This window comes from Dendrobates tinctorius, unplaced genomic scaffold (assembly GCF_039654945.1).
Source record: "Dendrobates tinctorius isolate UK_male_01 unplaced genomic scaffold, ASM3965494v1 ptg000513l, whole genome shotgun sequence".
NCBI lineage: Eukaryota > Metazoa > Chordata > Amphibia > Anura > Dendrobatidae > Dendrobates > Dendrobates tinctorius.
The window spans coordinates 173,745-189,606 of NW_027362172.1; the positions used below are offsets into that span (position 1 = coordinate 173,745).

Here is a 15,862-nt window from a genome sequence, read left to right on the forward strand (position 1 = left end):
TGCTGCCCATCCATAATCCATCATGCACTCTTTGTGATATCATATTTATATGAAGTATACATTGTATATTTATGATCTTTATTATTCCATATGTCTTTTTTCTTTATAATGCACTGTCATTACATTGTGTAGATTCTTATTATATGTATTCTATTTAATGGTAGCTGGTTGTATTAATATGCCACCTGGATACAATGTCTTAAACCACTTACATTTGTTATCCAGCGACTACACTTCTCCAGATGGATTTTTGGTGCGTGTGGTTTTATTAGTATGCCACTTGGCTAAAATGCCTCACACCACTTACATTGCTATCCAGTTACTATCTCTGTACAGATGCATTTGTGGTGGGCGTGCGCGTCACGCTGCTGTGTGTCCCTCGCGTGATCTGGCATCTACATGTTACTTGCACATGACCAAGGACAATGAATATTGATTCTCCCTCGCGCATGTGCAGTGACACTTGATAGCCGGGGGCGCATTCTTGGGACACGGCGGGCGTAACACGCATGCGCCAGAAGAGCACCTTTATTTGTCCACTGCAGACCATGTGACAGGTAACGTGACCTGTCACTATGGAGATAAAAGGTCCTGCTGGTCACTGCACATAGTATCCACTTGATAAAGCGTCATCACGTACGCTTAACGCAGCCTTGTCTTCCGGTACCTTTGGGCCAGACACTCTTCTGTGGTAAGACACCCCCCCCCATCTTACATTGATGCCTATTTGGCCAGACTTTGCTATTTGACTCATGGGAGGGTGGTGGGTCTTTCGTGCCTGTAGCACAATCTACACACAGGTCACTTGACATGGTGTGCTTGTGCTTCCTTTAGGCTGATGCCCATTTGTTTGTCCTTTACACATCTATTTACCTGTTTGTTTTGACCTTTGTGATATTTGTTCTTCAATAAAAATTTACCGTTTTTAATCTCATACCCAGTTTTCTCATGTGTTTGAACATACATCGGCGTTAGCCTTTGTTTCTATGAGTGGGTACATTTTAGATGTACACTCATTTTTGCATATATTATGCCACTGGGTTTTTTGTCTCTCTTTGGCTAGTTTCACACTAGCGTTTATTCCACGCAGCGCACGGCGCCGCTAAGCCCCGCCCCCTACCGGCTCCCTGCCCACCCCATCCGGTCATCGCCGCCTACTATCGCACATAGACGCTTGCGATCTGCGCACCCTATCTTTAGCATAGGGTGCGCAGATCGTGCGCTGGCCGTGTGCTAGTAGGATTTTGGTGTGCGCTGCACACTTTTGAAGGTGCGCCCGTGTGCGCCGAACGCAGCATGTTGCATTTCGGCGCACCTTCAAAAATGCGCAGCGCACGCCAAAATACTACTAGCGCACGGCCAGCGCACGATCTGCGCACCCTATGCTAAAGATAGGGTGCGCAGATCGCAAGCGTCTATGTGCGATAGTAGGCGGCGATGACCGGATGGGGCGGGCAGGGGGCGGGGCTTAGCGGCGCCGTGCGCTGCGTGGAATAAACTCTTGTGTGAAACTAGCCTTACAGCATGACTGCCTGACATAGATTATGCAGGGGAGATATTACGGCAGCACCTCACTCTTCCCTGTTTAATATATAAACTGGTACCAATTGTGTCTCTTTAAATAATACACATACAGCTCTGGCAAAAATTAGAGACCACCACATCAAAACCCTGTCATGGGCAGTCCATTCTTCAGACCTGAACCCCATTGAAAACCTCTGGAATGTAATCAAGAGGATGATGGATAGTCACAAGCCATCAAACAAAGAAGAACCGCTTAAATTTTTGTGCCAGAAACAGTGTGAAAGACTGGTGGAAAGCATACCAAGACGCATGAAAGCTGTTTTTAAAAATCATGGTTCTTCCACAAAATATTGATTTCTGAGCTCGTCCTGAGTTAAAACATTAGTATTGTTCTTTTCTAAATGATTATGAACTTGTTTTCTTTGCATTATTTGAGATCTGAAAGCACAGTTTTTTTTTGCTTTTTTTTTCTAATTTTCACCATTTCGCCTTTTCAGAAAAAAAAAAATATTGCTTGGAAATTCGGAGATATGTTGTTGTTAAAAATTTGTGGACTAAAAGAACAATTTACATTTTACTCAAAAATATACAGTATATACTCATGTATAAGCCGACCTGTGTATAAGCCAACCCCCCTAAATTTGCCACAAAAAAGCTAGGAAATTGTATTGACTCGTGTATAAGCCTACGGTGGAAAATGCAGCAGCTACTGGTAATTTTCAAAAATAAAAATAGATACCAATAAAAGTAAAATTAATTGAGACATCAGTAGGTTAAATGTTTTTGAATATCCATATTGAATCAGGAACCCCATATAATGCTCCATACAGTCCAAGATGCTCCATACAAAATACACCCCATATAATGCTGCACAAAGGTTAATAATTCCCCATTTGCTGCCCCATAAAGGTTATGGCCCCATAAGATATTCCATAGATTATGATCCCATAAAATGCTCCATAGTTTATGCCCCATATGCAGCTCCATAGATTATGCCCCAATAAGATGCCCCATAGTTTATGCCCCCATATGCTGCTCCATAGATTGCGCCCCCATGTGCTGCTCCATAGATTACACCCCCATATGCTGCTCTATAGTTTATGCCCCATATGCTGCTCCATAGATTATGCCCCCATATGCTGCTCTATAGATTATGCCCCCATATGCTGCTCCATAGTTTATGCCCCCATATATTGCTGCTGCTGCCGCTGCAAATAAAAATAAGATGACATATTCACCTCTCGTGGCTGGGGGCCAGGTGTCGGTGTCCTGAGCAGGCAGTGACAAGTTCTGATGTTACCGCTGGCTTAGGACCCCGGCACTGGCGATATTTACCGATCCCCGCTAAATAGCTGCGCGCTGCTCTGTTTTCTCCTCCGCGTCCTGTCAGTGACGTTCAGGCAGAGGGCGCGGCGCGCAATAACTACGTCACCGCGCCCTCTGACCTGAACATCACAGACAGGACGCGGAGGAGAAGAGGACAGAGCAGCGTGCAGCCATGAACCGGGGACAGGTGAATATAGCTTATACTTACCCCCTCCTGATGCGGTCTCTGCAGCCCCCCTGCTTCTCCCGGTCTCAGGCTCCTTCCTTCAGCGGTCATGTGGTACCGCTCATTAAAGTAATAAATATGCGCATATTCATGACTTTAATGAGCGGTACCATGTGACCGCTGAAGGAAGGAGCCTGAGAGCAGGAGAAGCAGGGGGCAGCAGAGACCGCGCCAGGAGGGGGTAAGTGTGACCTGACACCCCCCCCCGCCGACCCCCAGTATATGACTTGCGTATAACCAAGAGGGGAACTTTCAGCCCAAAAAAATGGGCTAAAATCTCGGCTTATACGCGAGTATATACGGTACCTATAAAGAGAAAAATCAGACAACTAAACATTTGGAAGTGGTCTCGTAATTTTTGCCAGAGCTGTATGATAATCAAAATAATATTTACATTTGATGCAATTATTTTCTCTCGCTTCATTGGGGGACACAGGAAACCATGGGTGTATTGCTGCTGCCACTAGTAGGCTGACACTAAGCACAAAAAAATTAGCTCCTCTCCAGCAGTGTACACCCTACCGACTGGCACCAAGTTAATCAGTTTAGCTTAGTGTCAGTAGTAGGTGGACATAGTTCTCTTACTAGACCCATATCTACCTCGGTTATCGGCATTTTTCAGTAATGATTTTCCCTTTTCTTTGTCAGAGGGTTCCCTCTTCTTTCACTGGAGGGATACAGTGTGAAAAGTCACACTGTTGTCCCATGTAGAGACAGATAGTACGGCTTGGGTGACTAACACCCCGTATCCTCATCTGTCTATCCGGCAGGACCACTGCTTCTAACACATAAAGAGTATTCAGTTGATTCGAACATCAGTCCTGGCCCCCTAATTCTATCCCCTCGCCCACCAGAGTCTGTCGGCGTCAGGAATCTCACAGACATTATACATTGGTAGTCTGCTACTACATCAAGAGTCATGTTCAGGGACAAAGAGGTACCCCGTTTTTTTTCCACAGGTCTCCAATCTGACAGTGGAGTGTCGGCCAGGAAAGGATCTCTGCTGATATCAGGGATCAAATGTGACAGAATTTACTTTTTGGGGATTGTATTTGTGTGTTGGGGTCTTTTATTATGTGTGTACCTGTGTTTTTTTTACTGTAACTGGCCATTTTTCAACTTGACTTCACAGCATATATCCTCTGTGCCGCACCCCCCTCCTGTGCTGGCCTCTTTTCTCACTCTGGCATTAGATAGGAAACCTTCTATCTCTTATCATGCCTAACCCAAAAGAAGAGTGTTGTCTTTCTCCAGCATCTAGTACTATTGTCAAATGCTTTGTTTCCTCTTCCTGTAAATGCAGACTCCCTTCTGGTCAGTCTACTCCGCTCTGTCAAGATTGCAACAATAGCAATTCCTCTGCCCAGCAGTCACCCACTGCTCCAGGAGAGAGTGCCCCCTGGTCCCAGATTGGGCATCTTCTCTTTCTCAATCCGTTGCGGATTTAACCAAGGTGTCCCAGACCCGTGTATCAGTTCTTGACAGATTGCCTATCTCTTCCTCCTCTAATGCTGGAGGATCTCATAGCCCTTCCTCACATCCCCCTAAAGATACCAGCAATGGTTACAAGAGGGACAGGCAGGAGAGTCACTTAAGTTCCTCTTCTCGCTCTTCTGGACGGATAGCTTCTTCCCAGTCGTCTTCCCCAGAAAAGCCAGCGGTTCCGGAGTCGGACTCGGGTTCTGAGTTTGACCTGGACCCTGACCAGGCTTATAACATTAGAGACATAGTAGGAGTCTTATTGTAGCGGTCAATTAGACTCTTAATGTTAAGGACGTCCCTTTGGAGTCTTCTAATCAGGGATCAGGGACTGTCCTTCAGACATTGTAGGCGAACTTCTCAAGTTTTTGCCCCCATAAGGAATTTGAGGGGGTCCTTTCAAGAGAATGGGAAAATCCGACCAGACACTTTCAGAGAGGGAAAAGACTCAGGATTTTGTATCTGCTTGCTTCAGAGCTCATGGAAAATTGGTCTGTCTCTCAGACAGTAGACTCCCCAGTCTTCAGACTGTCCACAAACACAGTCCTTTCCCTTACAGTCATGACATCACTTAAGGACCCTAATAACAGACTCATGGGTCATTTTCCAAGTCAGCCTTTGAAGCTGCAGGTTCTTCCATATGCCCTGCCTTTGCCACCGTGTGGGTGTCAAAGTCTATTTCTGCATGGGCAAAGCAACTCCGTCAGGGTGCAGGGGCCGCATCTGACGAGTTAGTCGACTTGGCGGACCAGATCTCACAAGCAGGAAAATATGTAGTGGCCGCCTCTCTGGACGCTGCCTCCTGTGCAGCTCAAGCGTCCAGTAACATAGTAGCTATCTGCAGAACCATATGGCTAAAGGCATGGCAGACTGATTAGTCCTCCAAAAAATCCCTGACCAGTGTGCCCTTTTAGGGATCACGACTGTTCGAATCCAAGCTGGACCAGATCATAACTGCCACCGGTGGAAAGAATTCTCTTCTCCCTAAGGCTGAATCTCGACGTCCTCCCCCCGAGCTTAAATTTTGTCCATTTCTCGTCTACGGAGGATTCCTCCCATCAGGAAAAGCTGCAGACATGGCAGGAAAGAAAAAGACCTTCCTTCAAGCCAACTACTTCCTGGCACTCCCGCAATACGCAAGGCAGATCCTCTAGGAGCAGACTTAGCAGATTCTCCTCCGCATGTTATTTCTCTCACGCCCAGGAAGTCCTTCAGAGTGGGCGGTCGCCTTCTGTTTTTCAGGGACGCTTGGGTAGCTTCCGGGTCAGAGAGGTGGGTCAGAGAGGTGGTATCATCAGGATACAAGATAGAGTTAATTTTCTGGCCCAGAGACTGTTTTTTTCGATTCCCAAACCCCAAGGGACTGCTCCCTGGTTCCGAGATTCTTCACAGCCATCTCCTCGCTCCTCCAAACAGGCATCTTTGTTCCTGTACTTAGGAATGTTTTAAACGTTTTACGGTTTTCTATTCAAACCTCTTTGTAGTTCCAGCGAAGTACGGGACGGTTCAACCAATCCAGGATCTCAAGCTACTGAACAAAATGGTCCGTCTTCGTCATTTCAGAATGGAATCCCTTTATTCAGTGATAGCGTCCATGGAATCTCAGGAATTTGTGTGTTCCGTGGATAGCCAAGATCATTATCTCCATGTCTCGATTTGTCCAAGTCATCAGAGATTCTTGTGTTTGCGGTACGGCAGGACCACTTTCTTTTCGTCTCCCTACTTTTCGGCCTGGCAACTGCACCGAATGTCTTTACAAAGTTTATGGAGGTGGTGATGGCCATTCTCCGGACCAGGAGGCTGGTAGTTCTTTCTTACCTCAACAATATCCTTATCAAGGCCCCATCCTTCTATCTAGCCCAGGAAAGCCTATCCATCACTTTCGATACTCTGTCTCATCTCGGTTGGATAGTCAACAGGCCAAAATCTTGTCTACCCAGCGCCTGATTTTCCTGGGCATGTTGTTCAACACACTTCAGGCAAGGATCTTTCTCTCAAACTGAATTAGAGCGGCCCTTCAGACCTCTCGGTCTCCGTCCCTTCACTCGGCTATGGCGGTTTTGGGCAGGATGGTGGCGGCTGTGGAGGCGATCCCCTTCGCGCAGCTCCGCACCAGGCCCCATCAACAGACCATCCTGTCCCATTGGAACAGGTATGTCCTCTCCCTGGATCGTGCAGTCTGGATTTCATCCCGAATCAAGGCGTCCCTAAACTGGTGGCTGTCCTCCCCCCTCATTTTCCAGGGTCGGTCCTTTCTTCTCATTCACTGGCAGGTGATCACAATGGATGCTAGTCTCCTCGGCTGGGGGCTGTTTTCCGCCACCCTACGGTCCAGGGTCGCTAGTCACCAGAGGAGTCCTCGCTGCCAATCAACATTCTTGAGATCAGAGCCATTCTTCTGTCCCTCCTCCACTGACAGGACATTCTCAGGTGCTTACCAGTTCGAGTACAGACCACCAATGCCACGGCAGTGGCTTATGTCAATCACCAGGGAGGAACTCGGAGTTCTCCTGCCATGTCTGAAGTCTCCAATATTCTTGTCTGAGCAAATAAGGTTCCGGCAATATCGGCAGTGCACATCTCCGGCATAGACAATCGGGCCGCCGACTTTCTCAGTCGCAAGGGTCTTGAGGCGGGATAATGGTCGCTACATCAGGACGTCTTCCAGCAGATTTGTCTGTAGTGGGGCACTCCTGACGTGGATCTCATGGCATTCTGGATGAGCAGAAAGGTCCCCGAGTTCATCTCCAGATCCCACAAACCTCTTGCTGTGGATGTCTATTCTCTGGCGATACCTTGGTCTCGGTTCGCACTTCCTTACCTGTTCCCACTGCTCCCCCTTCGTCCCAAGCTGTTGAAAAAATCAAAGCAGAAGGTGCCGGTCATCCTGATAGCACTGTATTGGCCCAGGAGGGCCTGGTATACAGGTCAACAATCTACTCGCAGACACTCCTTGGAGACTCCTGGGCAGACTAGATCTCCTGTCTCAGGGTCCCATCTGCCACCAGAATTCTCAGTCGCTTGATTTGACAGCGTGGCTGTTGAAACCGCTGATCGAAGAGCGTCCGGTTTCTCGAGCAGTGTGATTCAGTCGATGATCCAAGCCTACATTGTCTCATGTCTACTATCGGACTTGGAATTGCCATCTTCCATTCGTGTCTGAGTCTAATCTATCCGTGCCTAAGGCCTTCTCCTTTCCTTCCATTCTGGCCTTCCATCAAGCAGGATTAGATGCAGGACTTGCTCTCAGATTGCTGAAGGGCCAAGTCTCAACGTTGTCTATTCTCTTCCAAAAACTTAGCTTCTCACTCTTAGCTCAGAACCTCTCTTCATGGAGTGGCTCAGGCGGCTTCCCTGTATCGTCTGCCAGTGGATCCCTGGGATTTTAACCTGGTTCTGTAAGCTCTCAGGTGTCCCCCTTTTTGAACCACTTAGAGAAGTCTCTCTGTCCTTCCTATCATAGAAGGTGGTTTTTCTTGTAGCCATTACTTCCATCAGGCAGGTGTCAGCGCTGACAGCTCTTTCTTGTCGCTCTCCCTTCCTTATTGTTCATCAGCATAAGGGACTTTTGCTGCCAGTTCCCTCTTTCCTTTCCAAGGTAGTTTCCGCCTTTCCTCTCAATGAGGACATCATCCTTCTGTCCTGCTACAGTGCATCCCCTTAAGCGCTCTCTGACCAGATTGGACCTGGCGAGGGCGATTCGCGTTTACCTTCCCAGAACCGCTCCCTTCCGGGAGATGGATTCTGTCTTTGTTGTTCCTGAGGGTTGTCGTAGAGGCCTTCTGGTGTCAAAGGCCATGGTTGCTTGCTGGATCCAAGTGGCTATCTTAGAGTCGTACCGGGTTAAGAATAGAACGCCTCCCCCTGGGACTAAGGCCCGCTCTACCCGAGCGGTGGGTGCCTCCTGGGTCGTTCGCCATTGGGCATCCACCTTACAGCTTTGCAAGGCGGCGACATGGTCTTCTATTGACACATTCGCAAAGTTCTACAGAGTTCATAGCTGCACCTCGGCTGATGCCAGCCTAGGTAAGAGAATCTTGGAAGTGTCAGTGGCTAGTTCTCTGACCTGAATGGAATTTGTACTGTTTTCCTCCCCAGGGACTGCTTTGGGGCGTCCCATGGTTTTTTGTGTCCCCCAATGAAGTGATAGAGAAAACAGAATTTTTGGTTACTCACCGTAATATCTGTTTTTCAGAGCCTTCATTGGGGGACAAAGCACCCTCCCATGTTTGACAACTGTATTTTTTTTTATTGATACAATTTTGGATTTTGTGATATATTCTTCCTTTATAGATTGCTCTTCCTACTGCTTTCTCACTAACTGATTAACTTAGTGCCAGTCGGTGGGGTGTGGGGTGTACACTGCTGGGGAGGAGCTAATTTTTTTTGTGCATAGTGACAGCAGCAATTTTATAGCGAGTAACCAAAAATCCTGTTTTATAGCAATTGAATGTATGCTAATTTTAATGTATATTTTCATATAGACAATATATTGTAGTTTTGGAGTTCTAAAATGTATACAAGGACCTGCTACAAGGTAAGGTAAGCATACTTGGTGTATGTTATCTGAGATGACATTGATTTGTGTGGAGAGCAGCTATAATTGTAACTATATCCTTACTATACTTGCAGAACTGACTCATGAATTTCTCCAAATATTGGAGAGAACTCCCAGTCGTTTGAAGCGTATAAGAAACTGGAGAGTAAGTCTTCTAACAGTAGTATATCAATAATAGTGATCAATGTATGCATGACAGGTGCAAAATGTAAAAACATATTGGTGGATGGATACAAAAGAAAGTCCCATTTATCCAGCAAAGTCCTCCTGGACATGAGTGTAGGAAACTGTATAGCATCACACAGAGTACCCTGGATAGGTTTACACATCTCGTATTTGTCGCAGATTCCCTGGACTCATTCATTAGATTTGATGTGCATTTTTACTTATGGCTGTGCATCCCATTTACCTCCTCACCCTCCAAAATAATTAGATAAATAACAATACCAACCTAGTATTTCATTTGTTAAATTAGAAGTCCATTGAAATGAATAGGTAGAATCATCTCCAAAAGTGCATTTGTGCACCTAAATGTGACATGCTGTAAATTTAAATATGCAGCGCAAAAGTCACTTTCTTTGCAGATTCCATACCTATAAAAATGCAACATGTGGATGAGATTATGTTACAACTCAATCACTTTCCTGTTGTTGTAGAAATGGTGCAAATTATAAGTGTGGGAAATTTTCACCATATGCACAACATGTGCACCTAGCTTTACAAAGTTAGGCATTCGCAGATTAACCCCTTAACGACCCAGGCATTTTTAATTTTTATTCTTCTGTTTTTTCCTCCCCTTGTTCCAAGGGCCAAAATGTGGGGGCTTGCTGTTTACAGGACAAGTTGTAGTTTTGATGACACCATCTATTTTACCATATAACTTACAACTGATGTGTAATTGTGGGGAAAAAAATTCAGAAATTTCAGAAATTTATATTCAAAAAATGGATTGTGATGCCTTTTTTTGAGATTCAAAACTTTTATTTTTCATCAATAGTGCTGTATGAAGGCTTGTTTTTTATAAGCTGTGCTAACATTTTTGTGCAATTTGGGGGTATAATGTTGTGTTGATCCCATTTTTATTGTATTTTTGGGGAACATTTTATTTTTTTGCATACCACTGTTCAATGTGCGGTTTCAATAATTTTAGATTTTGATTGTATGTTTTGGACATGGCAATTCCAAATATGTTTATTTTTTTCATTGTGGGGGAAGGGAGGGAGTGATGCATAGTTACATAGGTTGAAAAAAGACCTAGGTCCATCAACTTCAACCTTTCTTCAATTGTACATTTGTCACAAATGTAACTATAATCTTCAATGTTATGTGTATTGAGGAAATTACCAGCCCTTTTTAAAAAGCTGTTATGGTGTCGGCCATTACCACCTCTTGTGGTTGGGCATTCCACAGTTAGCTGCTCTAACTGTAAAGAATCCTTTCCCATTTAGCCACTGGAAACGCCTTTCTTCCACCCATAATGAGTGCCCCCTGGTTCTTAGTATGGTCTTTGGAAGGAATAAATCTTGTGCCAGTCCTTCGTACTGATCACACATATAATTATACATGTAAATGAGATCTCCTCTGAGGCCTCTTTTTTCTAAGCTAAATAAGCCCAACTTTCTCGTTCGCCTTATTGGGGGACACAGAGACCATGGGTGTATGCTGCAGCCACTAGGAGGCTGACACTATGCACAAAAAAGGTTAGCTCCTCCTCCGCAGTGTACACCCCACCGACCGGCAGGGAATTCCTCAGTTTAGCTTAGTGTCAGTAGGAGGTGGACACGGGTCTTTTATTAGACCCTTATCTACCTCGTCGTGCGTCGTTCCTTTACAGGTTCTACGGAGGGATACAGAGTGAAAAGTCACATCTGTACTCCCACATGGAGTCTGCGAGTACGGCGTGTACTGCCACCCCGTATCCTTGCAGTTCTCCGCGGCAGGACCAGCCAGACGGACGCCGACACCAAGACGTGCCAGCGACTCCAGGGGTCCTTGTCGCCAGTCTCCCTCCCACTCGCCTACCAGAGCCTGTCGGTTGGATGAGACGCAGGAGTTCTTCAGTCCCAGGTAACGGATCGGGGATGGGTGAGTATGGATTTTTTTTTATTTACCTGGCTGCCCATTCCCGACGGACAGGGGGTGCGCCTCTTCAATGGCACAGGGAGCGGGCGCTGCGGTCGCTCGCAGTCGCCCTACGCCCATAGGCACACCATGCTCCATATTGCTGGCCCCCGCGTTCCCCCCTTCCCTCCCCCCTTTCTGGGGACAGGGAGTACAGGGCCTCTTCCTCCCCTTCTTCCCTTGGACGCGGCTTCCGGCGGCGGCGGCGTCCTTTTTCCGACCTCCGCGCCGACCCCCTGCTGACAGGCGGCCGCCGCAACTAATTTAGGCCCCGGCTTTAGTTCGGGCCTACCGCAGCGTCGCGGCCACGCCCCCCGCCCCTTTCTTCTAAGCGGGCTTCTCTCCCGCTCTTCCCAGGCCCTCCCACCGCCTGTCCTTCACCTGCCCAGCCTGCTATTGGCCAGAGGGCAGAGAGTTTTAACCCTGTGGTGTGCTCCGCCCTCCCTCCTCTCCTGGACGCGCGCTCTTTCTCAGGCAGGCGCCATTTTCCCAGCCTGTCAGCCGGACACCAGCTCGTCACCGGATATCACCATCTGCCAGCTGGTTTTTCGCTCAGGTGGTCTGTCGGCCGGTTTTCGCTCTGACCTGCATCCACTGACAGGTCGCAGAGCATCGCTTCTGGGGACACCGGACCGTGAGTAGCTCTGCACTGCAGACTGACCCTTCTCCGCCCTCTGTCCCCCAACCTTCCGGCACTACCTCAGCTTTTCACTATGTCTAACTTCAGCCTGACGCCGTCCAGGGGCCATCTACTGCCCCAGGTGAGGGTGAACCCCCCCACGCCTGGCTGGGAATCCTCTCTATCTCAATCAGTGGCAGACCTCACCAAGGTGTCTCAGTCCCTGGTGACCGTTCTGGATACGTTGCCCCTGGACTCTTCGGCAGGGCCAAGCAGGTCCCAAGTTATTCCATCTGAGTCAGCCAGCGTTAGTCGCAAAAGACCCAGCCGGAATCCTCTCCTCGCCCCATCTCACCGCATAGCCCTTCTCAGCAGCCTCCCACTCGGGCCTCCTCTCCCGAGTCAGGTGAAGCGCTTTCGGACAGGTCACCTGAGGGGATTTTAGAGCTGGATTCAGACCAGGATGCAAACATGAAGTTCACAGTGCAGAACCTCATTGCAGCGATCCATCATACCTTCGATATTGCTGACTCCCCTGCGAAATCCTCAGATCAGGAGGTTTCGTTCAGACGGGCAGAAACTCCCTCCAGGGTATTTCCTTTCCATTCCGAGTTTGGAAAGATTTTTACCAGGGAAAGAGAGGATCCGACCAGACGCTTTCAAAGAGGAAAGCGTCTCGGCGTACTCTACCCATTCGCTAAGGAGCTCACGGACAACTGGTCTGCTTCTCCCTCGGTGGATCCGCCCGTGTCCAGGCTTTCCAATAATACGGTTCTCCCGCTTTCAGGCGTGGCGTCCCTAAAGGATTCTAATGACAGGATTATAGAATCCCTGGCGAAGTCTGCCTTCGAAGCGGCTTCAGCGGCGGTATGTCCAAGCTTGGCTTCTTCCTGGGCAGCAAAGGCCATAGCCACGTGGGCAGACTACCTTCGTCAGGGCATCTTGGATAAAGCGCAACCGGAGCGTTTGGCCGATCTCGCCAATCAGATCTCCCATGCGGGGGACTATCTTCTTTCCGCTTCCTTGGATGCCGCATCCTGCGCAGTTCAGGCGTCAAGCAACGTAGTTGCAATTCGACGTACAATTTGGCTAAAGGCCTGGCAAGCGGACTTGTCTTCTAAAAAGTCCCTCACTAACCTGCCTTTTCAGGGGGTGCGCCTCTTTGGGTCCCAATCGGACCAGATTATTAAGGATGCCACCGGAGGCACGAGTTCACTCCTCCCTCAGTCCAAGCCTCGCAGACCTCCACTAAGGCGTCAGTTTCAACCCTTTCGGACTTTCCGCCGTTTCAATACGGCAGACAACTCCAGCCAACAGAGACCGCAGGCTCGCCAGGATAGAAAGTTTCCTTCAGACCCACTCCTTCCTGGTGATTCCACTCTTCCCAGGGCAGACCGTCCAGATCTAGATCTGGACGGTCTACTTCAGCATGACTATCGTCGGGCACTCGAGGGGTCCTTCCAATTGGGAGATCGGCTTCCTTCAGGGACGTTTGGCTGGCCTCCGTAGAGGAAGCTTGGGTCAGGGAGGTCGTATCCTCAGGATACAAGATAGAGTTCGTCTCTCTTCCACGGGATCGTTTCTTCGAATCCCAGCCTCCAAAAGATCCAGCCTTGATCTCGGGGTTCTCTACGGCTATCGCCTCTCTCCTCAGTTCCGGGGTGATTGTGCCCGTTCCCGAATCGGAACGCTTCACAAGGTTCTATTCGAACCTGTTTGTAGTGCCGAAGGAAAAAAAAAAAAAAAAGGCACAGCTCCGACCCATCTTGGTTCTCAAGCCGCTCAACAAGAGGGTCCGCCTTCGCCACTTCCGCATGGAGTCGCTTCGCTCGGTCATCACTTCCATGGAGGAGCAGGAATTCATGTGCTCAATAGACATCCAAGATGCCTATTTACATGTTCCGATTTTCTCCGGAAATCAGAAGTTCCTGCGTCTCGCGATTCGGCAGCACCGCTACCAGTTCGTCGCACTGCCCTTCGGTCTTGCCACCGCTCCCAGAGTCTTCACGAAGATCATGGCTGCGTTGTTGGCTTCGTTGAAGGTCAGAGGTCTCGTTCTTTTCCCGTACCTCGACGATATTCTGATCAAAACTCCCTCATTTCAACAGGCTCACCAAAGTTTGTCAATCGTCCTGGACACTCTTTCCAATTTCGGGTGGATCATCAACAGGAAAAAGTCCTCTCTGATTCCTACCCAACCTCTGGTCTTTCTAGGCGGCCTACGGTTCGACACTCGTCGGTCAAGGGTCTTTCTCCCACAAGAGAAGATTCTCTCCCTGCAGCAGGAAGTACGATCGCTGCAGATCACACGACTCCCGTCCCTCCGTAAAGCCATGAGGGTCCTGGGAAAGATGGTGGCGGCGATAGAGGCAGTTCCCTTTGTCCAATTTCACGCCAGACCTCTCCAGCAGGCCATTCTGTCGAGGTGGAACAGATCGCCTCTGTCCCTGGATCGCCCTGTTCATCTTTCATACCGGATCAAGCGGTCCCTCAACTGGTGGTTGACGTCGCCTCTCATTCTATCGGGTCGTTCCTTTCTTCCCATTCACTGGCAGATAGTAACAACAGATGCCAGTCTCCTCGGCTGGGGGGCAGTGTTCCGCAACCACACGGTTCAGGGCCGATGGTCGGATCGGGATTCAGCTCTGCCGATCAACGTCCCTAGAGATTCGAGCGATCCATCTGGCTCTCGTTCACTGGGAGAAACTCCTCAAGGGACTGCCTGTCCGGATTCAGACAGACAATGCCACAGCGGTGGCGTATGTCAACCGCCAAGGGGGGACACAGAGTGTCTCAGCTCTGGCGGAGGTGTCCAAGATTCTTCTTTGGGCGGAGATCTCCGTTCCGACAATCTCCGCGGTACACATTCCCGGCGTAGACAACTGGGCTGCCGATTTTCTCAGCCGGGAGGGCCTCGCGGCGGGGGAGTGGTCCCTACATCCGGAGGTGTTTCTTCTGCTCTTCCGTCGGTGGGGCACCCCGGACGTAGACCTCCTGGCGTCTCGCCTCAACAGGAAAGTCCCACAGTTTGTTTCCAGGTCTCGAGACACTCTGGCAGTGGGCGCCGACACTCTGGCCGTTCCTTGGTCGCAGTTCGAACTCCCCTACCTGTTCCCTCCCCTGCCTCTTCTGCCCAAGCTGTTGAAGAAGATCAAGGCAGAAGGAATTCCAGTCATTCTCATTGCCCCGAATTGGCCCAGAAGGTCTTGGTTCGCGGACATTGTCAACCTTCTCGCTGACGCCCCCTGGAAGCTTCCAGACAGAACAGATCTGCTGTCTCAAGGTCCGATTTGCCACCCCAATTCTCGGCCGCTCAATTTAACGGCGTGGCTGTTGAGACCGAGGTTTTGAAACAAGCAGGATTTTCCAACCAAGTAATTCAGACCATGATCCGAGCCAGAAAGCCATCTTCTTCCAAGATCTACTACCGTACTTGGAAGGCCTATTTCACTTGGTGTGAGTCCTATGGCTTCGCGCCCATGTCTTTTTCGCTCCCTTCAATCCTAGCGTTTCTTCAGGCAGGACTGGATGCGTGGCTTGCCCTCAGTTCCTTGAAAGGTCAGGTTTCGGCACTGTCCATTTTGTTTCAAAAGACGTTGGCTTCCCGTCCTCAGGTCAAGACCTTTCTTCAGGGCGTGGCTCACACGGTTCCGCCGTACCGGGCGCCCGTGGATCCATGGGACCTTAATCTGGTTCTAGGAGTTCTGCAAGGTCCTCCCTTTGAACCTATCAGAGATATTTCCCTTTCTCTCCTTTCTTGGAAGGTAACCTTTCTGGTGGCCATCACTTCCGTCCGGCGCATGTCGGAATTGGCAGCTCTTTCTTGCCAATCTCCCTTCCTGGTACCTCACCATGATAAGGTGGTTCTACAGCCTCCGCCCTCTTTCCATCCGAAGGTGGTGTCTTCGTTTCACCTCAAGGAGGAGATCGTTCTGCCGTCCTCCTGTCCGAGTCCCGCTCATTCCCGAGAGCGGTCCTTCAACAAGCTGGATCTGGTTAGGGCGATAAG

The 15,862-nt window shown here is 49.0% G+C and overlaps 1 protein-coding gene across 2 annotated transcripts in view; it reads left to right on the forward strand.

The window, feature by feature from the left end:
* CCNT1 (cyclin T1) overlaps positions 1 to 15,862 on the forward strand; it is an 85,439-nt gene that overhangs the window by 65,394 nt on the left and 4,183 nt on the right. For both annotated transcript variants that reach the window (XM_073564979.1, XM_073564980.1), the window contains one exon: positions 9,188 to 9,258. In XM_073564979.1, coding sequence (XP_073421080.1) covers positions 9,188 to 9,258 — 71 coding nt within the window. The remainder of the gene's footprint in view (positions 1 to 9,187; positions 9,259 to 15,862) is intronic.